Consider the following 26,446-nt stretch of genomic DNA (forward strand, 5'->3'; position numbering starts at 1 on the left):
TTTGGTTAACAAAAACCTAACGATCTCAGATTTAAAATCAACAATTAACCCGGCATCAACTGATGTTGCGGGGAAGAATTCCGAAATCCCACCGCATTGTGCATGTTGGAAGTCTTTCTTAATTTCATTCCTGACAACCAAATGCATTCTTGAGTTAAGACTAGGATCCTTTCCTTGGACATCCCAGCACTGTCTACCCTCCCCCAATTGTCCTGGAGACCCCAGATTAAACGATTAATCTCTTGGCTACCGCTGCAGACAATGCAAAGGAAAAGTCAATGGGAGGCTTTTCAATTCTGTTCAGATGTAAAAGAATCCTGTTGAATCTTCATTCCACAAACCTTCACTTTCCAGCAGGAATCACTGGACTGTTATCAGGAGCAGGAATCCTGAATGATGTAAATTGCCGTCCCAGCTGACGGATGCTGAGGTGTTATATAGCCCCACCACCACCACCCCAGATGAGGTTAGCAAACTTAATATTTAAGTTCTTAAAGTTTATTTATTAGTGTACACTAAGAACATAAGAACTTGGAGCAGGAGTAGGCCATCTGGCCCCTCGAGCTTGCTCCGCCATTCAGTAAGATCATGGCTGATTTTTTCGTGGACTCAGCTCCACTTACCTGCCCGCTCACCATAACCCTCAATTCCTTCACTGTTCAAAAATTTATCTATCCTTGCCTTAACACTGCAATGAAGTTATTGTGAAAATCCCCTAGTCACCACACTCTGGCGCCTGTTCAGGTGCACTGAGGGAGAATGTAGCATGGCCAATGCGCTTAACCAGCACATCTTTTGGACTGTGGGAAGAAACCGCAGCACCTGGAGGAAATCCATGCAGACACGACGAGAAAGTGCAGACTCTGCACAGTGACCCAAGCCGGGAATCAAACCTGGGTCCCTAGCACTGTGAGGCAGCAGCTCTAACCACTGTGCCGCTCACACAAGGCTGAGCACATTCTTGCGATCAAACTGGTACTTGACAGTTTTTCAGGCATTAAATCTAACTCCTTCTCTCCACATGTATAGCCCCTGGCCTGCTGGGTGTTTCCAGCATTCCCGCTTTCATTCGTTGAGAGTTGACTCTGCCTCAGCCTCAGACTCACCTGATGAAGGAGCAGCACTCTGAAAGCTCGTGAATCCAAATAAACCTGTTGGACTATAACCTGGTGTTGTGAGACTTCTTACTGTGCCTGCCTCAGCGAGCAGCAGACATCACACAAAGCTTCACTTAACCTGAATTCAGATTCAGAGATAAATTAGAAAAAATCTTTCTGCCTTTTGAGGAATCCTGAAGCCCATTAAATATAGTCGATAAGTATATTCTGTACCATGCAGCAGCAATTGCATTACAAAAAAAGATGAAGGCTGGATGGATTTTTAGTCAAAAGGTTAATGATTTACAGTGAGCGCAGTGAATAATATGGATTTGCACTTTAATGTCAAGTTGCATTTCTAAATCAATGACCACCAAGGCATCAAGTCTCTGCCCTAGCCTGTGACGTATTTGTATTTGAGTCATAAAACTGGCTTTGGAGCTTTTGATCTTTAAATAGCAATGTTCAGCCTCTCCGTTAATTGCTGCTGTACTGCTTACTTACCAGCTCTGTGTGCACAGATGTATTCATGGTCTTAGACCTGTCCATTTATGTGACACCAGTCTAAGGGTCTTTCTGTGCCTGGTTGCAATCAATTAAAATGTCACAAGGGTGTCCAAATTGTTTATGAGCTACATTTCAAAAAATTTGCACGCAACATATAAAAACATAGTCTACAGAGTGGGGGCGGCACAGCAGCACAGTGGTTAGCACAGCTGCTTCACAGCACCAGGGACTTGGGTTCAATTCCTGGCTTGGGTCACTGTCTGTGTGGAGTTTGCACGTTCTGCCTATGTCTGTGTGGGTTTCCTCCGGGTGCTCCGGTTCCCTCCCACCTTCTGAAAGATGTGCCGGTTAGGTGCCTTGACCCGAACAGGCACCAGACTATAGCAACTAGGGGAATTTCACAGTAACTTCATTGCAGTGTTAATGTAAGCCTCACTTGTGACTAATAAATAAACTTTTACTTTACTGGATCTGAAATCTCTATCTAGGTGGAAAATGCACTCACGCTGTGTTGTACACCCTGCCCTTGTATGTGTGTTTCCACACAGCAAGGTTTCATAAAAAGCAATGAGATTATTTTTAAAAATTGACTCTCAGGATATGGCTGGTGTTAATTACCCATCCCTAACTATCCTTGGGAAGATGGTTCTGAAGAGGAGTCATACTGGACTCGATATGTTAACTCTGTTTCTTTCACCACAGATGCTGCTGGACTGGCTGAATTTTTCCAGCACTTCCTGTTTTATTTAAGGTCGCCAGCAATATTTTGCTTCTATTTACCTGAGATGGTGTTGGTGGGCTTACTTCTTGTACCACTGCAATTTGTGTGGTAAATGTCTTCCCACAACATAGGAAAAAAAATGAAGATGGTGTGTGACTTGAAGGAAAGCTTGGTAGGTGTTGCTATTCTTAGGCACCTGCATAGAATCATAGAATCCCTACGGTGCAGAAGGAGGCCATTCGGCCCATCGATTCTGCACCGACCACCATCCCATCCAGGTCCTATTCCCATAACCCCACATATTTACCCTGCTAATCCCCCTGACACCAGCCTTTATACTTCCAGATGGCGTGGTGGTTGCGGAGTTGAGAACAGTTAAAGAAGCTTTGGCGGGTTGCTGCAATGCATCGTGTACGTACACAGAATTATGTAGCTCATAAACAATTTGGACACCCTTGTGACATTTTCATTAATAGCAACCAGGCACAACACAGAAAGAGGCAATTTGGTTCAACCAGTCTATGTCAATGTTTTTGTTCCACACCAATCCCCTCCCAACATACTTCATTTAAAACTATCAGCATATTCTCCTATTCCTTTCTTCTTCATAATGTCCGGTAAATGTAGCTATGATAATAGCCTTAATAACTTCATGGGGTAAAGAGGTCCAGATTCTAACCACTCTCTAGGCAAATAAGTTTTTCATGAATTCCTTTTTGGATTTATTACTTACCATTTTATATTTACCATCCCTACAATTATACTCCCAAGTGTAATTATCTACTTTATCTGTGTCCTTCATAATTTTGAAGACTTATGTTAACTCCGTACCGCTCACCACCACCCCACCCTCCCTCCAACCCCCCCCCCCAAGACGCAGTCTTCTATTTTTTATGATGTAGAGATGCCAGCATTGGACTGGGCTAAGCACAGTATGAAGTCTCACAACACCAGGTTAAAGTCCAACAGGTTTATTTGGTAGCACAAGCTTTCGGAGCGCTGCTCCTCACCTGATGAAGGAGCAGTGCTCCGAAAGCTTGTGCTACCAAATAAACCTGTTGGACTTTAACCTGGTGTTGTGAGACTTCTGTCCTATTTTCCAGTAAAAGAGACCCAGCCTGTTCAGCCTTTCCCTAGTTTTCACCTCTCAGTTCAGTTAACAGCCTTGTAAATCTTGTTTGCGTCTTCCCCAGTGCTTTTACATCCTTTAATATGGAGATCAGAAATCCACACAGTATTGGTTGGGTTCTTGATTTTGGTTTGCACTTATGAATTTATAAAGCATCAAGAGTCCCAGTTTCACATCAGATCTCACAGGAAATCCCTTAGTGGTTTATGAAATATTTAACAGTATTCACAAAAAATCTTATTTTTGATTGTCACACGCACTAGTATAGTGAAACATAATATTTCTTGCATACTATACAGACAAAGCATACCGTACCGAAGAAGTGTAGAATATAGTGTTACAGTCATAGCTAGGGTGTAGAGAAAGATTGTGAGGTAGGTCCGTTCAAAAGTCTGATGGCAGCATGGAAGAAGCTGTTCTTGAGTCGGTTGGTACTCACGACTTTTGTATATTTTTCCTGATGGAAGAAGGTGGAAGAGAGCATGTCCGGGGTGCGTGGGATCCTTGATTATGCTGGCTGCTTTTCTGAGGCAGTGGGAAGAGTAGACAGTGTCAATGGATGGGAGGCTGGTTTGAGTGATGGACTGGGCTTCATTCATGATCCTTTGTAGTTTATTGCTGTCTGGGACAGAGTAGAAGCCACACAAGTCAGAAAGAATGCTTTCTATGGTGCATCTGTACCAGTTGGTGAGAGTTGTAGTGGACATGCCAAATTTCCTTATATAGATCACTTCACAACTTCAGGATACTCCAAACACCTTACAGCCAATGTAGCACATTTTAAAGTTTGGTTTCCTTCATTACTACAGTGACTGAAGGGCTTCATCTGATCTGATTAACACCTCAGTAATTAAATGGCACAGGTTTCCTGTGCAGGGGGTGGATGAAGGTTGGGGTGGGGCAATAGAGGCTCTTAGAGCATGATGTAAACAGGAAGGGACCCTTGCAAGCAATGGCAATATTTTCCCATTTACAATCGAGAGTACCCGTGAGCCTTTTGGCATTTTGAGTTTTGTGAGTTGAAGAAAATGAAGAGAAGCTGTTATCTGTGGACTTTATTTTACATTCACGCTCAAGGCCAACATAAGGTCCCATTTTAAATATGGTCACCAACTGTTCCTCTTTAGGTTGTAACTGGATCCCTCAAGTTAAAATGTGGATTATTGACAGAAGAGGGGATGAAGGGTTGGAAAAGTTCCACCCAACACGAACCAAATGTTGATTGAGCTACAATGGGCTGGAGGCACATGGAACTTTGAGACTACATTCTTCAATGCTTTAATCATATTAAATTCATTGCTGTTCAAGCCTCATTTGTGATTGTGTTCACATCTTGCATGCTCTGGCTAGGAATGCTTAACAGACCTAGTCAAGTTATGCTTCCAATTTTGTAATGGTGTAATTGGCTTCAAGGTTGAATGCACGCACACCAGACGTTGTTGATTTTCTGGCCCCGCACACTGTTGGGAATTTGTTAATTGACAAATGAGTTGAAATCCAACAGACAGGAGCAGGGCGGGGGCTGCCATGCCTAATTCTTTATCTTGTAAAAACTTTAAATAACTTTCCCTTCTTGCCATCATGGTGATTCTTTGGCTGCTAATGGCCTGATTGCACCTGAAGGCCATTTTCTTCAGTACACCTAAACATCGAGGCCAGGATCTCCCAGTAGAGGAACCTTTCTTGAATTCCAATATCTGCTCCAGGGCCACAAAGTTACTGCAGCGAATAGAGACCAGTGATGGCCAGTTGTTAGAGCTGATCCAAAACTAATCTCACTGCTTCATGCTTTCCCCATACTTCTCCATCTTCCTCGGCTTCAATTTTTCTCTCAATTTGACACTACTCTCGCAAACAAAGTGATCCAAGTTCTAACGATCCTCTGTGTAAAATAATTCCTCCTTAACCTCTTGCACTCATTACATTCCCATTTGCGTCACAATAAAAACAACATGTTTTGTAACCCCTCTCCCCATCTATGCAATCACCCACCCTGGATTCAATTGCTTACGAGTCCAGCAGCCTTCTAAAAATTTGAAAGCACCTCACTACCTTTGCCTCACCGAAACCAGACAGTAGAAATGCATTAAATGCAAGACCTGCGGCCATCAGGAAAGGAACACAGTTTACGTTCCGAGTCCTGCACTCTTCATTGGAACTGAAAAGGCTCCATGACTCGGAATGTTAACTGTGTTTCTCTCCTGATAGATGCTGAGTTTTTCCAGCTTCTGTTTGTGTAGTAGTAGAAATTCACTGGATAAAAGCAAATTACTGCAGCTGCTGGAATCTGAAACCAAAAGAGAAAACACTGGAAAATCTCAGCGTCATCTGGACTCAACATCAGCTCTTTTCTCTCCTTACAGATGCTGCCAGACCTGCTGAGATTTTTCAGCATTTTCTCTTTTGGTAGTAGAAATACATTGGTGCTATTAAGATTTTTTTTTAAAGATTGTACCTTCTTGTTGCGGACTCAAGTTTTTCTGTATCTCCCCTGTTGAGTTTATTTTAAACATCTCAATTAGATTATCCCTCAAGCTGATGCCTCATAATTTAACCCTTTTATGGCATCTCTAACATTGTGTACTTTATAATTGAGACAAATATTTTAATGATCAACCTGAATGACAATAAACCCCTAACATTCAAAGTGTGCCATGTGCAACTTTAACTCTGGATAATCTTTAAATAAGAAAAAAAATGTTTCGCCTGGTATTTCAACACTGAATCAAGACTGATTAATTGATTTGACTGTTGATGCAGACTATTAACCAGCTAGAAGACAACTGCAAAATCGTGTTTTATACTACTTTTGCTGCAATTAATAACATTGAAGCGTTTTTGTAAAACAAATACACACAGGTTAGAAAGTGATAAATTTCATAACAGACCACCCCCTAACATTGATTCCCAATTCAGAAATCCTCAAAAGTTTGAAAGGGGCAGAAATTGAAACAATTGGAGAAGTTCTGGAAGCAATCAATGATTTAAAAAAAAAGATTGCAGGTATCAAGATGTAAAATGTCTGGGAAAGAATGGATAAGACCACACTAACCAGTCCAAGGTTCAAGTTTTGTATTTTATTAGAGGAAGAAGAAAATCTAAGTGAAAAAATTAAACAAGACTTCAGAATGTTTGCGCATATTTGCTCATAACAACTGTGATTTAAGTTCAATTGGAGATAAACTACAACTTTTCATTACCTAAATTATCTTACGGAAACCCAGTGACTGATTATTTGAAGTAGTTTATTGTTCAAATACACCAAGTTAAGTTGCAAGCACTTTTATGTCAAATATATACAGAAAAAAGTACAGTAACACAGAACAGTGATTCAAACATTGAAAAGGGACATTTTCTCGAACACTCCAGAAGGGGCGTTGCGAGTCCCCTTCAATTGTTCATAGCATACATTCAGATCAGGTGTCGAGCGCCTCTTACTGAAAACGAAACAAAAGGACTGGAAAGCAATACATGCCTGTTAAAACTACAACTAAAAATGTCATGACTGTTGCATTTGGACCTGTTTATTATAGTATTTGTACATCAATATTTCACAGTCTCTGGGCAAAATAAAATGACAAATAACAGCAGGCAAAATCTGACTGTTGGGATTGAATACCATATTTTCCATATTGAAACAAAACAAAGATAATAATCACTATTAAATTGTGCTCAATGCTCCAGGCATAGGACTGCCTTCAGTATGGCACATTTGGTCCATGTTAATGCTATTAAGTTGTGACAGAAGTAATTTTAGAAAAACATTTAAATTATTGTTGCTTTTTCTGTAGCAGGTGACCTGCTGGCGTGGTTGTAGTGTACAATTAAGAACTCTTTACAGGAAATAGTCTGGAGTACGGCGAGTGACATGAGGCTCCCCACGGCGAGGTGCTGGATCAAACTGAAGGCTGAGGGGAAAAGGAGTTGCACTTAATACATGAACCAAAGAACACCAAAAAGGCATCAAGGTACAAACTTACTATCTTGCATCATACAGGCTTTATAACAATAATAAGGGATCCATTTAAAAAAAAGCCATATCAGCAAACATCTGTTTCTCTTCTAAAGTGCTTTTGCCAGTCCTGAAAGGTTACTTAATATTGCACCTGTTTCACTCATTAGTTTCAATGAAAGTTGAAAATTAGGTGACTATTTTATATTCAATTCTCCAGTCAAGAAAGTTCTGCAATGAAATCTTGACTTGGGTCAGTCTGCAACATTCAACTTACCAAAATAATAAAGGGAAGATCATCTTACAAGAAAAGAAAGCAATTCTATAACTAAAGTCACAAATGTATAATGTTAATAAAACAAGGAGGATTTCTAAAATAGTCCAGGGCCAGCAAGAAAGGTGGTGTACTGAAAAGAAAATCAAACAACCCAAGCGGTCTATTTTAAGTTATATATTGTGTTGTAGCAACATTCTAGAAGTCAATCCTAACTATGTTAAAACATCGAAGTTTAAATAGCTGGGAATTAGTAAAGATACTATTAATTATTTCACTTGAACACAACAGCACCTTATAGACTAGACCTCCTGGCCAGAAGATGCTCAGCAGCTTCAAGAAATTTTAGGTACGAGGACAGAGAAGTCAGTCAGAGCACTTACATTATTATTTCATAATTAAATTAGTGCCATGAACCTTAATTGGGTCAAGTGCTGGTAAATGGGATTACAATAGTTGCGTAGCTTGTCTTTGATCAGCATGGACGCGATGGGCCTAAGGACCTTTTTCTATGCTATATCTCGATGACTCTAAACCTCATTTGATAATATATTTACAAACTGCAAGTGTCAATAGCCCTAAATTAGACCAATGGGTGGATTTCCCTTCACAAGATTTCAAGTCACGAGACAAAGACAAACATTTGAAATATGCAGAGTTATTCAAAAATTGCCATTAAAGAAATGAAGACACAGACTGGCCATCTGATCTAAAAAGCACTGAGTTGCTGATTTGTGCTGGAGCAGCAGGATGGATGAACCATTTGGCTTCAGTAGTCAGAGATTAGCCAGAGCACTCTAACAAACACCTGAGCAAGGTACAGCAGACAACCAACATCTGGGGAACTGCAATCTAGTGGAAGTCAGCCATCTTTGTTAATAAATGGATAGCAGTTGGATTAATGAATCTTTTGGAGAGAAGAAAAGCGAAGGGAGAGAGAGAGGAAGAGAGAAGGAAGGATTTGTATTCAGCATTTATGCACCTCGTTTCACTACAGTCTCTCTAGTCAAAAGCACAAGAGGCAAATTATTTCAACGTTCCTCTTAAATTACTCTGTCATTAGTTGCTTAGTGGTGCCACAAAACTAAAAGATGATGCAATGCATTCTGTCCCTCCCTCTCAGGTTAAGTCCTGGGCATGTCTGGTGTTGACTGAACATTATGAACCTGCATCACACTGAAGAAGTTACTTTCCCATGACTGGGCCACATCCTTGGACCACTGTGCCCATCTTTACTTGATGCTTTGCACTATTTACACAACTCATGGGGTTGTTCCAGTTATCAGTTATAAAAGTGGGATCTATTTTATCGTATCAACATGTTAAATCTAGCGCTGAAAGAGGAGAACTTAAATTTCCCACCTTCAACCCAAACAATTTTTAGCCTTTAGTTTAAACTGGACAAGTTTTATACAAAAAACATGATTGCTGTCTGAAACAACGCATCATAAACTTAGATTCCATTATACTTACAAGGAATACTTCAGTGTGTCATCTAGCTCCATTATAGCAGCTTGGTTACCACAGCGATAACAATAATTTGGAGCACTGAATATCGTTACCACATTTCGATCATGGCACCAGTTGTATCCCTGGAATCAAACAATTGGAAGATCTTAAACATCTTGCAAAATAACATCATTACTCTTCATAGAAATTGATGCAATAATATCCCCCATTAAGCACTATCTCACCAAAGCTCTTCAGTTACAATATTGGGACTTATTAAGTGGATCCTTAAGAGTCCCATGATAACTCTTTGTATGTTTACCAAACTAGGTTATGTATATAAAGTATGAGAGAAGGACTAGACAGGCTATAAGTTTCTTTCACAACAATTTGGCTAACTTTCCATAAAATACCAGTTTCAAATAGGGTACCACTTTTAAATGGTACTGAACCTAAATAAGCCATCTAATTTATCTAAATGCATTATGAGAACATTTGTAATTGCCTCATGGTTAGAAGGAGCTCCATGTATTGAAAATAGTTTGCTATTACCGGACAGATGCAGCTTACTTTTCCCATACATAGGCACTACAATAGCAGTACACAGATGGATTTCTTGGTCTTAACCAATGTTTTGCATTATGCACCTTGTGCAAGAAATAGAGTTTATTAAAAAACCTTTTTAAAAATCTAAAGGAAGCATATTTTTCTCTCCTAAAACTCAACTGCTTTGCTCCATGGTTTAAATTATTAAACAAGTTCACATTTAGATTTGACAATTGTTCAACAGCAGAACCAGTATCAACACAGGTTATACAGTCCATGAAGAATCCATATGGTTCAATAATGCCACCTGGTTCTGCTGTCTAATGAAAGAAGCCATTTCCTGTGTTACAATACATTGTAGGATTACTTTTTATTTTGGAAACTGTCATGTTTAAATGTAGGGTAGATGCAAAAAAGCTTGGACTGGATGGCTAATTAGATAGGCCTGGAGTTACAGATCAAAAGGGAAGGCTTATTGTATTGGTCAGACTGCACCTGGAGTATTGTGCACCGTTTTGGTCCCCTTATTTGACAAAGGATGTAGAGACATTGGAGGCAGTTCAGAGGAGGTTCACTAAATTGATTCCAGAAATGAGGGGTTTGTCATAGGAAGAGAGATTGAACAGTTTATACCTATACTCTCTGGAACTTAGAAGAATGAGGGGAGATCAAATTGAGGTACACAAGATGATAAACGGTATGGATAAAGTAGACGTGGAGCGGGTGCTTCCTCTTGTGGGGCATTCTAGGATGAGGGGTCATAGTCTTAGGATAAGGGGTAGCAAATTTAAAACAGAGTTGAGGAGAAACTACTTCTCCCAAAGGGTTGTGAATCTGTAGAATTCGCTACCTCAAAAGTGCGGTGGATGTTGGGACAGTGAGTAAATTTAAGGGGGAGTTAGATTTTTAATTGGTAATGGGTTAAAGTGTTATGGGGAGAAGGCAGCAAATTGGGGATGAGGAGCATATCAGCCATGATTGAGTGGTGTAGAAGACTGGATGGGCCAAACAGCCTAATTCAGCTCCTATATCTTATGAACAGACATGGTACAGAGGGACATTCACACTTAGGATTATAATGGCCTCTCTGGTGGAATATCCTTTGAGGGCACAGGCTATGTGTAGACATTTTAGGAGAAAGTTTGAAGTTAAGGTGCAAACCAAGAGATTTAAAACATTCATGTCATTTCCCCAGATCAAAGATAGATTTGAAAGCACCTGCTGAACAAAGGAAGGTTTTCGAGTATCCTTTTATACGTTTCATATCAAAGGACACGTTTTAAGATAATTTCATTTCTACCTGGGAACAGGGGGCTGTGTCACTTACTATGGAGATAGGCTGTAGGGGTTAGGAAGTTTTATTGTTGTTGTGAGGATCTATCAATTGACAGAACAAGGGGCAGAGGGCCACCAGGAACCAAGGATGTTTCTGATTTGGAGTAACCATTCAAGAATACAAGCGAGTCCCATGCTCAGGTTGGGGAAATTCAGATTTGTGCAGTGTCGAAATAGGGCTGGAGGATTCACCTAGCTGAACGCTAGTGAGAGAATCCCCAAGAGACCCCTCACCTCAGAAGATAACTGGAAACCGGAGAAAAACCCACAGTAAATCCTTGAGAGCAGAGACATACATGAGTTGGATTCAAGGAGATCTGAATACACTCAAGAAACTGCAACATAGAAAGGGGTTTTCGGTTGAAATTAAAAGTAGCGCGGGGAGAGTTCTGTTTGAAATTTTGGTTTCAAGTATAATTTCTTACAGAATACGTATTAAGTTAATAGCGCTTGTTTTTAATCAGTAAAAGATGCTTCCTTTTCCTTTGTTAGGTGGCTTTATTCAGTTAATAACTTGGAATTGGTATTTGCTTTTTAAAATTACCAGTCTCTACAAAGATCATATAATCTGCGCAAAATCAATACTAACCAAATTAACTTAATCTAATCTCGAGTTAGGACTATTGAAACCACCAACTATTTTAACTTTTAAAAAATGCACATCTTCATATTCTTGCATTTCATGGACAGCCTGGATTAAGGGATCATAGAATCCCTACAGTGCAGAAGGAGGCCATTTGGCCCATCGAGTCTGCACCGACCACAATCCCACCCAGGTCCTATCCCCATAACCCCATGCATTTACCCTGCTAGTCCCCCTGACACTAAGGGACAATTTAGTATGGCCAATCAACCTAACCCACACATCTTTGGATTGTGGGAGGAAACCAGAGGAAACCCACGCAGACACGGGGATGATTATAAGATATACAGAATCCACAAACTTTAGCATACAGGTGATTGTAATTTTATGCACCATGGGCTCTCTGGTTGATGATATGACCACAACATCAAGTTATTTTTTCTACTTTAATGATTTTTCAGCAGCTTGTACAGAACTATGTATCTATTGTGAGCTCACATAAGTGTTAGATGAACACAAGTTAATTCTAAAACATAACATTCAGAAGGCCAGGATAAAAAAAGAAACTATTGAACATACTTACCTTTATCAGCCAAATATAACTGTGCTCTTTTTAAAAATAGTGGTTTGATGCCTGGTTGACACAATTCCTATAATTTCAGTTTTGATACAAAGCTAGATTAGCTGTAGTTAAATTACCAGGGCAATTATCAGTTTCCACTTTACACAGTTTTAGAACAAGGCCAAACTGAAATAGGCCTGTCCTGGAAAGCATTTTTCAAACCAGAGGTTGGAGGGGAAAACTATATAAACATAATGTTAACCTACTTAAGTCTTGGAGCTACAGATTGAGTCGTTACATACCCCATTTAAATGAATGCAATTGTAGTTTAAATATATTTTCCCTTACCTCCATTACAAGCTGATGAGCTCGAGACACCAGAGTGAGTCCATTTGCATGGTTAAATGTTTCAGAAATATCTTGTCCAAAAGTGTAGCCAGCACCTCGTGGAGAAATCCCCCAACCGCCACGGTCATCAGGATCCGACCACAACAGATCACACATTGGACCCTGATTGAACAGAAAGTTACAGGATTCGTACAGCTATAGTCTTAATAAATTACTGAGCACAATACACGTAGGTGTCCAGATCACCAACAACCTACCCTGGTCCCTCCATGCGGACGCTAGTTTAAAAAGCCCATCAACGCCTCTACTTTCTCAGAAGACTAAGGAAATTTGGCATGTCAGCTACGACTCTCACCAACTTTTACAGATGCACCATAGAAAGCATTCTTTCTGGTTGTATCACAGCTTTGTATGGCTCCTGCTCTGCCCAAGACTGCAAGAAACTACAAAAGGTCATGCATGTAGCCCAATCCATCACACAAACCAGCCTCCCATCCATTGACTCTGTCTACACTTCCCACTGCCTCAGCAAAGCAGCCAGCATAATTAGGGATCCCACGTACCCCGGACATTCTCTCTTCCACCTTCTTCCGTTGGGAAAAAGATACAAAAGTCTGAAGTCATGTACCAACCGACTCAAGAACAGCTTCTTCCCTGGGGCTGTCAGACTTTTGGATGGACCTACCTTGCATTAAGTTGATCTTTCTCTACACCCTAGCAATGACTGTACCCCTACATTCTGCACTCTCTTGTTTCCATCTCTATGAATGGTATGCTTTGTCTGTATAGCACGCAAGAAACAATACTTTTCACTGTAATACATGACAATAAATCAAATCCTTGATCACAATACACATATTTGTTCTTCACTGAGCAAGCTGCTAATAAACTAACAATTTTAAGCCTGTATCTTTAAACAGCAAGTAAGATAAAGTTAAATGCAGCTCAAGTTAAATGCAAGACAGTTCAGATTACATTTCGCGTAAAACACTCAAAGCAATTTTCACATCACCAGTGACAAGCTGAAAACAATTAATTTTAAAGCTCTTTGACTGCTCAGTTGGTAAAGGCACAGGTAGTGAGCCATATAGTGTCTCTGAGTTAGTGAGACTGTCACTCTTACATCTAGTGACCTCTATACAATAAGCTGCTGGAAGAGTATGGGCATCATGCATGGCCATTGAACACAAGTTAGCTGCTTTGGCCGGTATGGTGTTATGGTGAAAAGCTAGATCAATCACATGTCTATAATGGCCATTTGGGGAAGTATTGCACAGTACACACACAAGTTCATGGCAACATGAGTCAATGCTTTCAGGAAAGGAGGGAGGAATGGAATATAACGAATGGAAAGTTAACAAAAAAAAACACCAAAGGGAAAAAAGTAGGAACAGAAGTACCAGCACTGATAAGGAGATGAGGGCCACCTTTTCTCAATAGTAGACCCTGGACTCCCTCTCTAACCATTCTGTGGATATACTTACACCACATGGACTGCAAGAGTTTGAGAATGCAGCTCACCACCACCTTCTCAAGAGCAATTAGGGAAGAGCAGTATAAATACTGGCCTAACCAGCAATACAAGAATAAAAAAGTGAACCTAATATCTGTCATATGCTAGAATCGAATATTGAATTAGCACGGCATTCAGGCCAAGTTTGCAAAAGGGAAATCATGTTTCAGTAATTTGATAGTTATTTGATGAAGTAGCACAGATTGAGAACCTGTAGATGTAGTATACATGGATTTCCAAAAGGTATTTGATGAAGGTTAATAAGGTTTGTTAAATAAAAAGCAGGTGGGTAAGATGTGACGAGTGGTGTGCCACAGGATCAGTGCTGCAGCCTGAACTATTTACAATCTATATCAATGACTTGGATGAATGAACCAAAGGTATAGTTGTTAAATTTGCTGATGGCACAAAAATAGGTAGGAAAATAAGTTGTGAGGAGGACTGAGCATCCACAAAAGATTTTAGATAGGTTAAGTGAATGGATAAAAAAATTAGCAAATGGGGTGTGGGGCAATGTGTACTTGCCCACTTTGGAAGAATAGGAAAGCAGTAGAAGTGGAGAACATTGCAGAATTACGAGCTTTTAAAACAATATTCGTTCATGGCATGTGGGTGTTGCTGGCGAGACCAACATTTATTACCTATCCCTAATTGCTGTCAAGGTGGTGGTGATGAGCTGCCTTCTTAAACTGCTGCAATTCATCTGGTGCGGTATAATTCCAAGTCCGTATGGTGTGGCCTGGAGAACTTGCAGATGGCAATCTTCCCACGTGTCTGCTGCCCTTGTCTTTTTAGATGGTGGTGGTTGTAGATTTGGAAAGTGCTCTGAGGAGTCTTGGTGAGTTCCTGCAGCACATCTTGTAGATAGTACGCACTGCTGCCACTATGCGTCAGTGATGGAGGGAATGCCAATCAAGCGGTTGCTTTGTCCTGGATGCTGTCAAGCTTCTTCAGTGTTGTTGGAGCTTTACTCATCCAGGCAAGGGGAGAGTATTCCATTACACTCCTGACTTGTGCCTTGTAGATGTGGATTCTTTTTTGAGGGGGTGGGAATGTGGTCAGGAGGGGAGTTACTTGCCACAGGATTCCTAGCCTCTGACCTTCTCTTGTAGCCACAGTATTTATATGGCTAGTCCAGTTCAGTTTCTGACCAATGGTAATCCCCAGGATGTTGATAGTGGCGGATTCAACAACAGTAATGCCATTGAATGTCAAGGTGCGATGGTTAGATTCTCTCATGTGGTACGAATGTTATTTGCCATTTCTCTGCTCATGCCTGGATATCGTCCAAGCCTTGCTGAATTTGGACATGGACTGCTTCATAATCTTTGGAATTGCAAATGATGCACATTGTACAATCAGCAAGCATCTCCACTTCTGACTTATAATGAAAGGAAGGTCACTGATGTCCTGGAACTGAGATGGTTGACCTCCAACAATCACAACCATCTTCCTTTGTGCTAGGTATGACTCTCAACCAGTGGAGAGTTTTCACTGATTCCCACTGACACCAGTTTTTCTAGGGCTCCTTGATGTCATACGCAGTCAAATATTGCCTTGATGTCAAGGGCAGTCACTTTTGCCTCACCTCTAGAGTTTAGCTGGCTTGCCCATGTTTGAACCAAGGTTGTAATGAGGTCAGGAGCTGAGTGACACTGGCAGAAGCCAAACTGAGTGTCACTGAACAGGTTACTGTTCTGCAAATACTGCTTAATAGAATTGTTGCCGACTCCTCCCACCACTTAACTGATGATCGAGAGTGGACTAATGAGGCAGTAATTGGCCGAGTTGGATTTGGCCTGCTTTGTGTGTACAGGACATACCTGGACAATTTTCCACATTTCCAGGTAAATGCCAGTGTAGTAGCTGTCCTGGAACAGCTTGACTAGGGGCGTGGCAACCTCAGGAGCACAAGTCTTCAGTACTATTGCTGGAATATTGTCAGGGCCCATAGCCTTTACAGTATCGCGTGCCTTCCACTGTGCATCACCAGGAGAGAATTGAATTGGCTGAAGATCTCCTGATGAGGTTGAGATGGATCATCCACTTGGCACCTCTGGCTTAAGATTGTTGCAAATGCTTCACAGGTATAGAGGGACAGGGTGTTCTGGTACATGAATCACAAAAGGTTAGTATGCAGGTACAGAAAGTAATTAGGAAGGTAAGTGTTTTGCTGTTTATTGCAAGGGGACTGGAATATAAAAGTTGGGAAATTTTGTTACAGCTGTACAGGGAGTTGGTGAGATCACATGTGGAGCACTGAACAGTTTTGGTCTCCTTTCACAAGAAAGGATACAACTGCATTAGCAGTTCAGAGAAGATTCACGACTGATTCTGAGGAAGCAAGGGTTTTCTTATGAGTAAAGACGGGACAGGTTGGGCCTGTATTTACTGGGATTTAGAAAAACAAGAGGTGATTTTATTGGGTGGATGCTGAAAGGATGTTCCCCCTTATGAGAGAGGCTAGACGAGAGGACAGTTTAAAAATTAAAGGGTCTCTCACTTAAGATGGAGACAGAGAACTTTTTCATTCAGAGGGTGGTTATTCTGTGGAATTCTCCTCCCCGGAGAACCATGGAGGTAGGGTCATTGAATATTTTTCAATTGGAGTTAAATTGATTCTTTATTGATAAGGGAGCCAAAACGATAGTCAGGAAAGTAGAACTGAGGCCACAATCAGATCAGCAATCATGATCTTATCAAATGGCAGAGCAGGCTCAAGGGACCAAAAGGCCTACTCCAGCTCCTAATTTATATGTTTGGACATCGCAATTCAACTTTTTTTTTTAGGTGACTGAGCTCACAAATGCAGATATAATTCAATACAAAGAAGTTCAGGTAATCACAACAAGGAATCAAACATATAAATGAAATAGTCGCAGTTTACTCATCAAGAATTATGGTGAATGTGTCAGGAATAGTGTAGACATTAATGCACTTATCTCTATGCTTAGCTGTATCAAAACAAGGTCAATAAAGTACCTAGTTATTTTTACTGATGTTTACATCAAAAAAAAGAGCGGTCTTGGTGCTGCTGGGCAAAATATTGGTCAGACCCTCAAGGAAGATGGTTGCCTTTGAAAATGTAGAGGCAAGTTACAAGGATGACCTAAATATCAGGAAGTTACATTATGAGAAAAGGTAAAGAAAATTGGCTTGTTTTCTTTACAAGTCACAGGCCTCGAGGTTGTCAACTACTGTCAAAGTTATGAAGAGAACTGAAATTCATCCAAACAAATAGCTTACAGGACTTTAAATAGCAGAAAAATTGAACATTGCCTAATTCAATTAACTGCTGAAAGTGAAACAGATACAAGCTTTTAAAGTTTACCTTCCCAGAGAGAACAATAGAAAATAGAACATTGTATAGCAGCTGACACACTTTGCAGCATTCCTGACTGCACTGACTATAAAAGTGAATGTTGCCATCTATTACAACTGAATGCTGTTGGGCCAAAAGCAATGAGGGTGAATAATTTATTAACCACTCCTCAACCCAAAGGGTCTGACGTTTCAAATTCTTCCACCACTGACAATAATCTCTCCCTCAATGTCAGTAAAACGGAGATAATAATGGAGTTCAGGAAGCGGAGTGGAGGACATGCCCCTGAAAACATCAACAGGGATGAAGTGAAAATGGCAGAGAGCTTCAAGTTTCTCGGTGTTCAGATCACCAACAATCGATCCTGGTCCATCCACGGCGACGCTGTGGAGAAGAAAGCCCACCACCAATGCCTCTATTTTCTCAGGAGGCTAAGGAAATTCGACTCTATGACTCTCACTAATTTCTATCATCCTTTCCGGATGTATCACAGCTTGGTATGGCTCCTACTCTGACCAAGACCACAAGAAAGTACAAAGCATTGTGAACTTTACCCAGTAGATCACACAAACTAATAGGATTGAGGGTTATAGGTAAGCCTTTATATAAAAGCCAAGGTAGGTAGGGACATGACTGGCGCAACTTGTGGGCCAAAGGGCCTGTTTGTGCTGTATTTTTTCTATGTTCTAAACCAACCTCCCATCCATTGACTGTCTACACTTTCTGCTGCCTCGGAAAAGCAGCCAGCATAATAAAGGACCCCACACACTCTTCCAGCTTCTTCCATCGGGAAAAAGATACAAAAGTCTGAGAACACATACTAACTGTCTCAAGAACAGCTTCTTCCCTGCTATCATCAGACTTTTGAATGAACCTACCATATATTAAGTTGATTTGCTCTACACCCTATCCATGACTGCAACTTAATATTCTGCACCCTCTCCTTCTCCCCTACGTACTCTATGAATGGGATATTTTGTCTGTATAATGCACAAGAAACAATAGTTTTTAACTGTATCCCAATACATGTAACAATAAATCAAATCAAAAATAAAGCCACTTTGAAAGAAAACCTATAGCACCAATGGCACCCAAACAGCACAGCAGGGAACTCACCTCGTGAGGCACCTCCTGTAGACGATCCAAGGCTCGAATATGATCCAATGTATCTATGGATGGAGAGAGGCCACCATGCAGACAGAAAATCTGTGGACACCAAATCATCAATAGGGGAACACAGCATTGTATTTATGTGAAATGGGTACATTGAAAAATTCCAAAGCTATAACATAAAACCTTTCAAAATACAAATATACTACACACAGCCATAATTTCCTTTGAAGATTGTGGAATGGATTGCTCCTCCCAAACTCTACCCACTTCATTAATTTTGGTTGAAAGTTTGAAATAAATTTTGAAAATCAACAGCTTGTCTTTAAAACTGAGCTTTTTAATCCTTCCTGGATTTAAAGCACTTATAAGAACACAAGAGGAAACATATGTAAGCAAGTTCCTGGAAAAGTCTAGCTTATGGGCTGATTTATTCACTAAAATGGAAATGGGAGTTAGGCGCTGTCTGTCTCCAGAGATAGCTCTAAGCCTAGATGACATTCAGGAGAACCTCTAGTTGAATGCAATTGTGCACATAAACCTACCAATTCAGGACACAGCACTGGTTATTTTGTTGTCCACTACTTGAATGTCACCTCCCAAATCTTTGTCACCACACCATGTTTAAATGCCTCCCAATTAAGGCACCTACCTCCACCTCTATCACATCACTTTCTTCTGCTCATATTCTACTGAAGCGATCACCTTGATTCAAATATTCCAACGCTCCATTATCCACCTTCCAATTTTTGAACTCTGGAAGAAAAGACTTTGCTGTCCATATACTGTCCAACACCAAATCCTGCTGACTCATCCATCACCTTGCAACCTACATTGCCTTAATTTAAAATTCAGATCGAAGGCTTTAACTCGCTTTATGGGCTTTCCCCGCTCTGCAACCAATGACCATGCTTCCTCTCCTCCCCACTCCAGAGATGCTGGTCTCCTGTGCAACCTCTACATTAGTGGTCACATCTTCAGCTATCCAGACCCATGCTTTGGAATTCTCTCCTTAAACAACTTCTTCCTTCGTCCGAAAGTACAGTTCTTAAAACCCATCCTTTCCAGTATCTCCTTCTTTGGCTGCGCACCTATTTGTCTGATTAAGCTTCTACAAAAAGTGTCTTGAAGGGTCTAGGTTAAATGTTCTACACAAATCTAAATGATAAGGAATCCATGATAAATTCACCTGCTCGAAAAGCAAATAAAATGGCTTACAACATTTGTGAAAGCAATCATCTGCTCCATTTCTAGGAATTAGTTACACAGTTATGAGGGAGTCAAAGGGTATCCAGTGTAGGCGAAATGTGAAGTTGAGGTAACAGTCAGATCAGCCATAATCCTACTGAATGGTGGAGCTGGCTCAAAGGGGCCAAATGACCTCTTCCTATTCCTAACTCATATGTTTGTATGTGTGTTTGTATTGTTTTATCACTAGATACAACAGAAGAGTCAATAACCATTTATTCTATTAAAAATGGTGAGGATAAAATATAGCATTTAACATTTAAGAAGCATTTTAAGAGATCAGTAAACCAGACACATGTACCAAACTGGCTCCAATGGTTAATTAACAAGGACAGAAAGCACTTAACCTTTGTGCAGATTTCCAGACTCCCTTGTAAATGTATGCCATTGAAATTATGCAGACAGAGACTTTTATATTTGACATGATATTGACTGTACGACAAAAACACATCAGATAATCACAGCACTCTCAGGATAAAAGCCTCAAGCCAGACCATTGAGTAGGCTTAGAATACAGGAAACCTACTTCATGAAATAAATGAGATCATATTTTACTTACTTGACCATCCACTAAGGCTGTCAAAGGGAGATAATCGAACAGATCTGTGAAGTACTTCCAAACACTGGCATTTCCATATTTCCTTAGGCATTCATCGTAAAACCCATATACCTGTGTGATCTGTCTGCTTTCATGGTTCCCTCGCAATATTGTGATGCGTTCCCGATAACGAACCTGTGTTTAAAGAAAATAAATTAATTTTCAGCCTTATTTCCAGTAGCTATATGTTAGAACAAGGTAAAACTGAATCTGAGCAAGTTTTATTCATACTTCACACAAATCTGAGAGACTTTGACAGGTAAGCTTTGACTAGGGAAATGTCACCAAGTGCAAAATGTATAACATAAGTCAATCTACTCCAGTATGGAAAAATATCATACCTTTAATGCTACGAGTAGTGTGACAGTTTCAACAGAGTAATAACCTCTGTCAACGTAATCTCCCATGAAAAGGTAATTGGTATCTGGGGATTTGCCCCCAATTCTGAACAATTCCATGAGATCATGAAACTGTCCATGGACATCACCACACACTGTGACAGGACATCGCACCTCCTGTACATTCGACTCTTTTGTAAGAATTTCTTTAGCCTACGGAAGTGGAGAGAAGGAATTTTACTATGAGTTATCAAAGTCTTATGTTAAAGATAATTATTTTACCACACAAATAATTCTTCCAGCATTTCTTAAAGAACCACAAACTAACTTATTATTCCAATCAGAGCTTAGAAAACCACACTCAATGTATTTAAAGGGACAGAGATACATTCCAATGAGAAAGAAAAATTCTAAGGGAGGACCCACTATCCGTGGTTAACTGAAAGTGTTAGATAGTATCAAACTTAAAGAAAAAGCTGACAATTGTGAAAGAATGGATGGTAAGTCAGAAGATTGGACATAATATTTTTCAAAAGCCAAGAGTGACTAAAAGAATAATAAGAGGAAAAAAAAAAGAGTACAGGAGAAATCTAGCTGGAAATATAGAAAGATAGTAAAAGTTTCTATAGATATTTTTTTTAAAGTTAAAGCGAGTTAAAATGAGTCCCATAGAAAGTGAGTCTGGATAATTAATAATGGAAATAAAGAGCTGGCAAATGAATTGAACAGGTATTTTGCATTAGTCTTCATTTTAAAGAATACCAGTAACATCCCAGAAATAGCTGTGGAAGGGAGAAATTCAAGAAAATTAGAAATCACCAAGTACTGAGTAAATTGTCGAAGCTGCGGGTTGACAAGTCTCTGGGTGCTGATGGACTTTAGCCTCGGGTCTTAAAAGAAGTGGCTAGTGAAATGGTTGATGCATTAGTTTTAATTTTCCAAAACTTCCCTAGATTTGGGGAAGGTGCCACTGGATTGGAAAATAGCAAATATAAGTCCTTTATTCAGAAAGTAAGACAGAAAGCAGGAAACTACGGGCCAGTTACCTTCACATCTGTCATAGGGAAAATGTTAAAAACAATAATCAGACAAAGTCAACATAGTTTTGAGAGTGGGAAATCATGTTTAACTAAATAGCATTCTTTGGGAACCAGTGGACGCATTGTACTTAAATTTCCAGAAGGTATTTGATAAAGTGCTCCATATCAAAGGTTATTGCAGAAAAAATTGTGGTATAGGGAGTAACATATAGACATGGATAGAAGATTGGCTAGCTGACAGGAAACAGAAAGGAGCCATTCATGGCTCATTTTTGGTCAACAAGATATAACAAATGGTGTGCCACAGGGATCAGTGCTGGGGCCTCAACTTCTCAGTTTATATAAATGACTTGGAAGAAGGGGCCAAAGTTGCTAAATTTGCTGATGATACCATAATAAGTAGGAAATTAAGTTGTGAAGAGGACATAAGGAGACTACAAAGGGGTATAGATGGATTAAGTGAGTGGACAAAAATCTGGCAAATGGAGTACAATGCGGGAAAATGTAAAATTGCCCATTTTGGCAGGAAAAATAAAAAACCTTATTACCTAAATGGTGAGAGATTGCAAGATTGTGATGCAGAGGAATCTCAGTGTCCTACTGCACGTGTCACAAAACGTTAGTATGGATGCCATTATTTTTGCGAGTGGAATTAAATACAAAAGAAAAGAGGTTGTGCTTTAGTTATACATGGCACTGGTGAGATCACATCTGGATTACTGTGCAAGGTATTGGTCTCCTTACCAGTTCAGTGAAGGTTTACAAGACCATTACCAGAATGGAGGATTGTCTTATGAGGAAAGGTTAGACAGGTGAGGTTTGTGTCTGCTGTAGTTGGGGAGAGTAAGGGGCGACTTTGATCCGGAGGGGTTTTGACAGGGTGGGTGTGGAGAGGGTGGTTCCTCCTGTGGGGTCACTGTTTAAAAATAAGAGGTTGCCCATTTAATACAGAAACAAGGAGAATTTCTTTCTCTCAAGGTCACGAGATTTGAAAGGTTCTTCCTCAAAAGGCCATGTAAACAGAGTCTTTGAATATTTTTAAGGAGAACTAAATGGACACATGACTAGCAAGGGGGTGAAAGGTTATTGGGGGTAGATGGTAATGTGGAGTTGAGGTTACAATCAGATCAGCCATGATCTTATTGAACGGCGGAGCAGGCTCAAGGAGCCAGGTGGTCTACTCCTAATTTGTACGTTCATATTTCACCCTTTTTGAAATCTAGTAAACAAGCAACCTTTTTAAAAACAAAAAAAGTGTGATTGGTGGCACATTCTTTTTAGCACTCAGGAGTATAGCTGGTAGGAATGACAAAAACAGCATCTTGTCATCCAACATAAGCTATAGTTAACAAAGACAATAGTTTGATGATTCAATGTTGTAATTTCTGCAATAAATTAGCTGGATAAAATAACTACAATCCCGTTTAACTGCCTCAAATCAGCAGTGGACAACAAATAGCCATTCTGAAACCTGCACTGGATTTTAAAAACAATTTGGGAATATAGGATGTTCTTATGATCGCTTTTATGATAGTATTCTGCTAAGGTGCAATTAAGAGGTATGCAAGGGCTGGCTAGTGAGCTTGTCTCATCTGTTGTGTTGCCCCTTGGGTTGCCAGAAAAGTATGGCTTCTGGGAAAATGGTTGCATTTTGCCATTTCCAAAAACAGACGTCCTGTGGCTTCTAGAAGAAACGATGGATTGAATAGCCTCTATCTGCATTGTAGGGATTCTATGATTGGTGGTTTAGGCTGACGGGTGCTCTAACTCATTTCCTGAGACAGATATAGATGAATGGCACTAAGTTCACTCATCCATAAAGACAGTGTACAACTATTAGATAATGCAGATTAATGTTCTTTTCTACATCCAATACATATGCTGATCATTCAGCCAGAAAATATTCTTTATGTTAGTCTTAAATTAGAAGTTTACTCGTGAACTTGTGTCCTAGTCTTGTCATCTCAGTTAACTTAAAATGTCCTGGAGTTAGTTTTCTATACTGGTTATCATTTACACCAAGGTCACCACTCAAGACTGAAATGACAGGGAATTGGAATCAAAAAGCGGTCATGAATAAAATGACAGAGAAGACTCGATGGGCTAAAGGAGTCCAAGTTACGCCAATCTTAGCGCAATCGTTGGACTCGCGGTATCAGCAGACCAAAGGGATTCCAGCCCAACATCCAAAATTGGATTTCAAACCAGCATCCAGAGCTGAAAGGCTATTGTCCTAACCACTGTACTACATAAATACATTACTTTATTTACAAACATAATGACCTTTATATTACCCATATGTAACTCAGATTTCAGTGAAGCATCCGGGCCTGAAATTTTGTGCTATGCCCACACATTAGAGTAAAATACGGGCAACACAGAGGCCATTTGCCCCTGAATGACATCAGTTAACTGCATTTAGATTGCACGTAACCTCTTGCTGGTATTCACAGGGACAGAGGCATTTTGAGGTCATGAACTAAGAACATTGCACTCTTAATGGATCAGCTGAATAAAGCATTGACAGCATAGTAGAGAGCTTGCCTGACATCCAGTTTCAGATGAACTACAATAGTCTCCAGCTAAGCAGTTATTAAACCAAATCCATTGTTCTTCGTTCCAAACAAAATTCATACCCATGCTCCCAATTCCAGCCTACCACCGATTACAATGTTATAGGCTTAACAAAATTGTTTGTAACTGACACTTCCTATTTATCCTTGGGCTGTGTGTCCATTCCCAAATCCATTTTGTTACAAAGACCACCTCCATAACATCCACATCTGCTGCTAAAACCCTCATTTACCACCTTAGATTTGATTATTCTAATGTTCTGTTAGCAGGTTTCCCATTAGCCACCCTTAGTAAGCTTAAGACTACAGAATCATAGAATCCTACAATGCAAAAGGAGACCGTTCAGCCCATCGAGTCTGCACCAATCACAATCCCACCCTGGCCCCATCCCCACAACCCCATGCATTTACCCTAGCTAGACCCCCTGACACTAATTCACCTAACCCGCACATCTTTGGACTATCAAAAATCCTACTGCTCATATCGTCTTCCACTCACCCGCAACCTCTGCCCTCACCGAATTACATTAAGTTACATGGCTTTGAATTTAAAAACCTCTGATTGAGATTGAACAGTTTAGGCCTACACTCTCTGGAGTTTAGAACAATTAAAGATCGAATTGAGGTATACATGATGATAAAAGGTATTGACAATGTAGAAAATACGTTCTCACCCTGGGCTACAATCAATGATGGGGTAGGACACCAAGAGCTAATTCCCCAACCCCCATTCCCAAGTACAGAAACAGCAAATGTGCCTAATAATAAAATTAACCCCTCCTGGACAATCCAGGTCTTACTTTCTTGGGGCATGATACACAGGTTAGCCACCAGCTGATTATCATTTTTCATGCAAGAGTTTATACAATGAGCATTGGCAGTCCACTTGAACTCTGTGAATTTAGTCTAGTCTATGATCCAGCCCTCACCCAAATCCACAGACATAGCTATCCAGGAATCACTGGAATGTATCAGAACCGAGCGTTGGCCAACCTTTCCAGCAACTAGCCCAGAGGCATGGAAGTCAATTAGTAATTTTAACTCCCAACTTTTAAACAAAAAATTCTACAGACCTCAAAATGTTCACCAATGCTATTTAAGGTTCATCAAGCTGTGCTCTCATTTCTGGAAACTACTTTTAAGGGAGAGGCAAGATGTCATCCTTCTGAGGTGGAGTTTATCCCAGATTGAATGAGAATTTTTCACAGGGAATAAATTTTCTCAGGTTCTTCTCTATCAACACGAATTAAACTACAAATAGTTGAGATCTACCTGATTGATAACAGGATCCGTTTGAGTATAGCCAAATAGATATATTGCACTATTGGCCTCCATTTTCACCAACCCCCTTAATACTCAAAACTCTCTGCACAACTCTGGATTCATTCCTAAGCAACTTAATTGTTAAAATGGCTTTGAGCCATTCCAACCAGGCTATTGCACCAGAGATGAACAGGAAATAAGACTAGAAGCTCTGTAGAAAACATAGCCTAGTCTTTGTGATATATACCTCATATGACATGAATCTATAATTCTACTGTTGCCTCAAGTGATGTATTCAGTATCTTAATTTGCTGTGAACATATGCTTGCATAACATGTTGAAATATAAAAATACTGGTATCACCACAGCAACAGCACCAGGCAAGGGTGTTTAACTAGACTGTGCAAAATCTCAAATGTTTGCTCATTCCAGTTTTAGAATAAACAACTTTATTTAAGGATACTGTCAGGTTCAGCTGGCAGAATTGGGGCCACCATTCAGTCTGCATGGCCTGTTCACCTCCCATTATAGGCCTTCTTCCCTTCTGTGAAGAAGGCCTATAGTGTGTTAGCTTTTAATAACAGGGGGGTGGAGTTTAAGAGCCGTGGGGTTATGCTGCAACTGTACAGGACCTTGGTGAGACCACATTTGGAATATTGTGTGCAGTTCTGGTCACCTCACTATAAGAAGGATGTGGAAGCGCTGGAAAGAGTGCAGAGGAGATTTACCAGGATGCTGCCTGGTTTGGAGGGTAGGTCTTATGAGGAAAGGTTGAGGGAGCTAGGGCTGTTCTCTCTGGAGCGGAGGAGGCTGAGGGGAGACTTAATAGAGGTTTATAAAATGATGAAGGGGATAGATAGAGTGAACGTTCAAAGACTATTTCCTCGGGTGGATGGAGCTATTACAAGGGGGCATAACTATAGGGTTCATGGTGGGAG

The 26,446-nt window shown here is 40.3% G+C and overlaps 1 protein-coding gene and 1 long non-coding RNA gene across 4 annotated transcripts in view; one reads left to right on the forward strand and one right to left on the reverse strand.

Moving 5' to 3' along the window:
* Positions 1 to 357: 357 nt before the first annotated feature.
* Positions 358 to 13,859, forward strand: LOC144491558 (uncharacterized). Its single transcript, XR_013497468.1, has 4 exons — positions 358 to 466; positions 7,246 to 7,422; positions 10,871 to 10,918; positions 12,516 to 13,859. It is a non-coding gene; the product is annotated as an uncharacterized LOC144491558 (long non-coding RNA).
* ppp2cb (protein phosphatase 2, catalytic subunit, beta isozyme) overlaps positions 6,512 to 26,446 on the reverse strand; it is a 29,557-nt gene continuing 9,622 nt past the window's right edge. For all 3 annotated transcript variants that reach the window (XM_078209440.1, XM_078209449.1, XM_078209433.1), the window contains 6 exons: positions 20,636 to 20,845; positions 20,256 to 20,429; positions 18,455 to 18,544; positions 12,504 to 12,665; positions 9,154 to 9,272; positions 6,512 to 7,362 (listed from right to left, as the gene is read on the reverse strand). In XM_078209440.1, coding sequence (XP_078065566.1) covers positions 7,290 to 7,362; positions 9,154 to 9,272; positions 12,504 to 12,665; positions 18,455 to 18,544; positions 20,256 to 20,429; positions 20,636 to 20,845 — 828 coding nt within the window. In that variant the 3' untranslated portion in view covers positions 6,512 to 7,289. The remainder of the gene's footprint in view (positions 7,363 to 9,153; positions 9,273 to 12,503; positions 12,666 to 18,454; positions 18,545 to 20,255; positions 20,430 to 20,635; positions 20,846 to 26,446) is intronic.

The sequence above is a fragment of the Mustelus asterias genome, chromosome 1 (assembly GCF_964213995.1).
Source record: "Mustelus asterias chromosome 1, sMusAst1.hap1.1, whole genome shotgun sequence".
NCBI classification, from domain to species: Eukaryota; Metazoa; Chordata; class Chondrichthyes; order Carcharhiniformes; family Triakidae; genus Mustelus; species Mustelus asterias.